This window comes from Beauveria bassiana, assembly GCF_000280675.1.
Source record: "Beauveria bassiana ARSEF 2860 unplaced genomic scaffold BBA_S00133, whole genome shotgun sequence".
NCBI classification, from domain to species: Eukaryota; Fungi; Ascomycota; class Sordariomycetes; order Hypocreales; family Cordycipitaceae; genus Beauveria; species Beauveria bassiana.
The window spans coordinates 2,501-7,588 of NW_007930968.1; the positions used below are offsets into that span (position 1 = coordinate 2,501).

The 5,088-nt window shown below is 45.3% G+C and overlaps 2 protein-coding genes across 2 annotated transcripts; both read right to left on the reverse strand.

Moving 5' to 3' along the window:
* Positions 1-1,583: 1,583 nt before the first annotated feature.
* Positions 1,584-2,521, reverse strand: BBA_10328 (uncharacterized protein; the record flags this gene model as incomplete). Its single annotated transcript, XM_008605425.1, has 2 exons — positions 1,584-1,869; positions 1,929-2,521. 2 exons carry the CDS (start codon positions 2,519-2,521, stop codon positions 1,584-1,586), a joined length of 879 nt encoding a protein of 292 aa, XP_008603647.1.
* A 712-nt stretch (positions 2,522-3,233) lies between these two features.
* On the reverse strand, positions 3,234-3,580 carry BBA_10329 (uncharacterized protein; the record flags this gene model as incomplete). Its single annotated transcript, XM_008605426.1, has 3 exons — positions 3,234-3,252; positions 3,354-3,386; positions 3,465-3,580. The coding sequence occupies 3 exons, from the start codon at positions 3,578-3,580 to the stop codon at positions 3,234-3,236; spliced, it is 168 nt and encodes a 55-aa protein (XP_008603648.1).
* Between the last annotated feature and the right edge of the window lie 1,508 nt (positions 3,581-5,088).

The following is a 5,088-nucleotide window of genomic DNA, read 5'->3' on the forward strand; positions in this document are numbered from 1 at the left end:
TCATGGTCCTCATAGCCACCAGCGACGTCCCGTAGATCAACTGCCAGGTGCCCTATCCTCGTCGCTATTTACGGGTCTAGTCTAGTATCAGATTATATATCGGTATCCCGCAAAAGCTTCCCTATACGAATAATAGCAATACCAGCAGGATGCGTGGAGATTGCGTCTTGCTTTTCGGCGCTGCCGGGTGGGCCGACTTCATTCGCTCATTTATATAGCGTTGTCGGACAACTCGGCACTCGTGGCATCGGCGTCTTACCGCGCCGACACACGCGAGTGCGTGCAGACGCTAGAAGGCCCCAGCACGCTAAAGGCCCCAGACGCTTAGTTCGCCCGGTGGCGTCGTCGCACGAACCGGCAACTCGCGCCGTCTTACCGCGCCGACACAGGCGAGTGCACGACTCGGCAACTCGTAGCATCAGCGTCTCACGACAAGACGGGGCGGATCTGGAGCACCGACACTGGCGAGTATAAGCAAATTACGAACATCGGATATACCTCACAGCGCCTGACATTTGACCGAAATGGCTCTCATGTGTTGACTGACGTTAGTACGATCGCTAGTCGTTACGGCCGCTTTGCGGACACAGCTACGTTACTAGAGGGTTCTAAGATTAGTATTAGCGGAACGAGCTACTGAATTACATAGGATGGACACAATTTGCTCTGGCTTTTTGTTAAGTACGACCGGGCTGCGTAGCTGTTTCATAGTCTACGGTTGTAATTGCGCTTACATATCGTCAACAATTTGCCCCACCACATCGCACCAATCACCAAAAGGACTTATTACGTGATATGGAGTACTTGATGCATAACAAAAGGGTACCTCAATTAACTAGTAGATCATGCACTGATTTCTGAGCGCTTGTCAAGAAAGAGCTATTTATAGTTGATCCTGGGCTCTGATCAACGGTAGCCGAAGGAGTTCTAGCAGACTATAGCATTATTCTGACCAAGATATCAAGCTCTGAACCCATCCAACTATCATGCTAGTCAGGCAAGCAGGTACCAAAAAACATGGCCACTATTTAGCAGCCGTCCCCGCCTCCTCTTGCGGAGACGGCCTTGAGGTAACGAGAGAGGCGGCGGGGGCGGCGGGGGCGGCAGGGGCGGCTACCATCACATACAAGGGACAATAACTGAACGCCAAGGACAGGCGTCTGTTTAAGGGCGTGACAGCTAACTACCAAATGGTACCCGCTTGCTCGGTATAGGTTAACCCGATCGGCGAGACACTGTAAGTGCGCCACGTGGCGACACAATTCTTTCAGTGTAGTTTCGGAAGCAGTACACTACGAAAAAAGACGCATGATTTATACGCCATTTATGTTCACTATCGCAGCTTGGAGACACCTTGTCGGTGGGGAGGAAGTTTATATGCCTCTACTTGATCGAATACTTCCAGATATTCGTAATAGTGTTTAGGTACTACTGTTGCAGGGTCAATCAAAGTCTTAGGCTCGAGAGCTATCATGAGGCGAATTTAAGGTGCTAGTAATAACGTAGTTGTGCCTTGAGGGAACAAGAAGCTATCTAGACTACAGCTTTCTGGTGCGCTAATGGTCTGTGCTCACGGGAGTGTCTTAGATAAGTCGTGCTGGTGCTCTGACAACTGGATCCAAGTTGAGTTGGCCTTCATTTTCGCTCTGTTGCTGTTCCCGCTGCTGTTCCCGCTGCTGGTCCAGCTGGTCTTGCCGCTCCTTGTAAAGTAAAGCAAGACTCTTCTTGGTGGACAGTACTGTCACACCATCCTTCAGTGCTTTTAACTTGTCGACCGTACCTTGAGTGACAGGGACATGTGGTTCACAGAAGACGGTTTCCGAAAATTTATCTCCACAAAATAGTAGGCTTTTATCCCCGTGCACAATACTGAGCAGCGAAGTAAGTATAATGCCAGATCAAAGAAGCAGTTTTAGGACTTGACTTACGAAGCAACTTTGTCGTAGCTCGGCGGTAATTCGTTCTTGTTCGCTTCGTAATTGTCCGAGTTAGATAACTGTATGACGATTTTGTGTCTCTCCGGCTCCTGCGGCTGCGTTGGCTGGTCCAATTCAGTTGCGGTCGAGTTCAGGTTTTGGGCGAGGCAGTCAAGGATATTGGCGTATTTGTCATCACCGTCGCAGCATTCATTTATACATAATTTATCCTCTGGAGAACTCGTGGGAGTAGCAGTTTCGTTCCCGTTTGCATCCCCAAGGGTCTCCGGCTTGCCTGTTTCAGTGGCAGTAGTGTTCTGGGTTGTGGACGTTTTGGGCTGCTGCACCTGGACGTTAAGGCAGCCCTTTTTGGCGTCATCGCGCTCCTTGTTGCACCGTTCGCGGAGGCTGTCGCCCGGCTCGTCGCGCTGGCGTGTTTTAAGGCACGCATCAAACACCTTACCAGACGCCTGGATGCAGATGTCGCCGCGGCTGCCTGGCGCCGGCGTGTTGCTCTTAGCCCCCTTTTGCTCGAAGCAAGCGCTAGCCGGTGCTGCAAGGGCATGTCCCATAAGGGAGGCGAGTACAATAGTAGCCGCTCTCATAGTGAAGATAACGTGTGTGTATTTTTCAAAAGAGAGTAAGGTATATGGGCAAAGGACAGTTATCTTAGTGAGAAGTGAATGAGTTGGACGACTTGAATAGAGAGGCCTTGCATCTGCTAGTTATTTATACACGGCCGAGCCCTAAACTGATATATGCCATCCTTTAAATCTCCAATTTTTGTCTACAAAGACATGGGCTATCCTTCCCTCCATCCATGCACTCTAGATAGCCATGAGTCGCGAGAACATCTAGAATTGCCCTGGAAAAGCCAGCCTAATGCATAATATGACGCGCCTGCACATCCCTATCCGACATCGCTCTGAAACGTGGGTAGTTACCCTAGCAGCATATTAAGAGACCCTTAATAAGGAATCATTCGAGTTTACTGACTATTCAACATCGTGTCATTTTCGAGGTCTTTTGATTGCATGTAATACATGAATCACGTCATGCCCACTACGTAGGAACTAGATGCATAAGCTTGCAAGAGCACTAAGTTGATTCTGCCAGGCTATACGTATTCCCTTTATAACGACACTTATTTATCGCAGGGGCCACACGCTAACGGTCCGACTGGTAAATAATAATTGTGGGAAACCTTAATGATTGCCTCTATCCTAATCTCCTTAGGGCTAAGTATACTAAGCGTTAGGGTCAATACTTAGTAGGGCAGAATATAGTAGAAGTATTACGCCATCCAACTCCTTATAGTCAGGTATTCAAGTAAGGTCTAGTTTCATTTAAAGCAAAGCTTTTTAGTTTTTTTATAACCTAACCCCCCTACGTCTTAAGTCCCTCTAGTTATACCGCCGACTTATATAAGCTACACACCTTAATAAGACGTTAGCATTGACGGCGACTAGTCTATATAATGTATTAAGTCGGGACTAAGACCGTTAGGAAAATCCACTGCAGGAGCTAGACCTTACTAGAGCACCTTACGCTGAATTAAATCGAAAGACCTGGCGGGAATATTCGTAGAAGAACTGGGAACCTAGGCGACTTCTATAAGCGAAGGCCAGGATAGCCGAGCTTGCGTAGGGGGTTACGGTAGACATCGCTACGTCGTATAGTTGAGGAATGCAGAGGTTGCTGGGACTGCTATATTGACAATTAATAACAGACAATAGCCGAAGCCAACAAGGCCTCGGAAATCCGGGCTGAAGCTGATTATGCCGCGTAGTGAAGTAAATAGTGTAAAATACCGTGGTTCGCTGCCAAGGCTCTGCGGAACTCTGGCAGTTCATTTGCCTGGTGCCTAAAGCTATCAAGAAACGAAGCGAATGTAACTTCGGAGAATCCACATTCTGGAAAGTGAAGTACATAGAGCTTAATGCTACGCTAGCTAGGCTAGATAGACCTATGAAGGTCATAGGTAGGAGCGCTCTTGCCCTTTGCTTTGAGAATCCTTTTTGCTTGTGTGCTAAGCCTACTTAGAAATTTCCAGCTTTAAGAAGCTGAAGAAATATCTCAGAAAACAAATGAAAAAAATTATAGCAAGAAAAACATGTTAGAACACCCTTAAACGCGGCGAAACTGTGAACGGAACAGGAAACCCATGTTAGGCTGTACCTAGAGTAATTCAGAACGGTTATAAGCGGCAGGCGTCACGTATTAAGATGGCTTGTTCTTTTGTGGAGTTATTGGAAACAGCAAGCTGCATTATAATGAAAGGGAGGCGGAGCATTACTTAGAGTATTACTTAGGAAATCATGCGATACGCCTTTAATCTGGAATTGTGACCAAGACTGGTTCCGTACTTGTTGACCATTAGCTCGGAGTGAAATCGGGGCCGCTGTCAGCGGCCACAGGCTCGGAGTGAAGTGGGGACCGCTATCATCGGCTACAATAGAACCCGCCGATGAAGGCAATTCCTCACACTTCTTAATGCTGTTGTGGGACTACCACGACACCTCGGCATTATTCACGGCTTTTTATATATTTCTAGTTTTTTAAACAGTATAATAGGCTTTCTCCAGCTTCTCTACTCTTTACGCGAGTTATAATATCTTACTAGACGGTGTAACGTAGGGACCGTTCTAGAGACCTGAAGTTACCTAACCTCGGAGTAATAGAACTTATAAAGAAAGATATTCTAGAAAGAGAAACGACTTCTATAGTTAGTACTCTATTATATAAAAGAGCCTATAAAGGCTTATATTTATAAGCTAAAGTACTTAAGCTATCTTTATATAATAGTTAAATTAACGCCTTTACTATCTATATCTATAGCTTTTATAAGTATAATACTAATATAATATTTAGAGAGAACCGTAAAAAGACTATAGTAGTAAATACTATATATATAAAACTATTAAGTTATATATAATATAGGTTTAAAGATATTTTAGCTAGTATAATAAACCGTTATAGCGGCACTACTTTACGCTATATATACTACTATTATACCTATATTAATTACTAGAATTACTTTTAAGGCCTAATTCTTTACCCTATAGTCTAATAGTATAGGCATATATTATATTTTAAAAGCACATAGCTAGTAGCCTAGGTTTAACTCCTACCACTAATAGGAGGCTTATTATATATATAAAAGCTATATAAT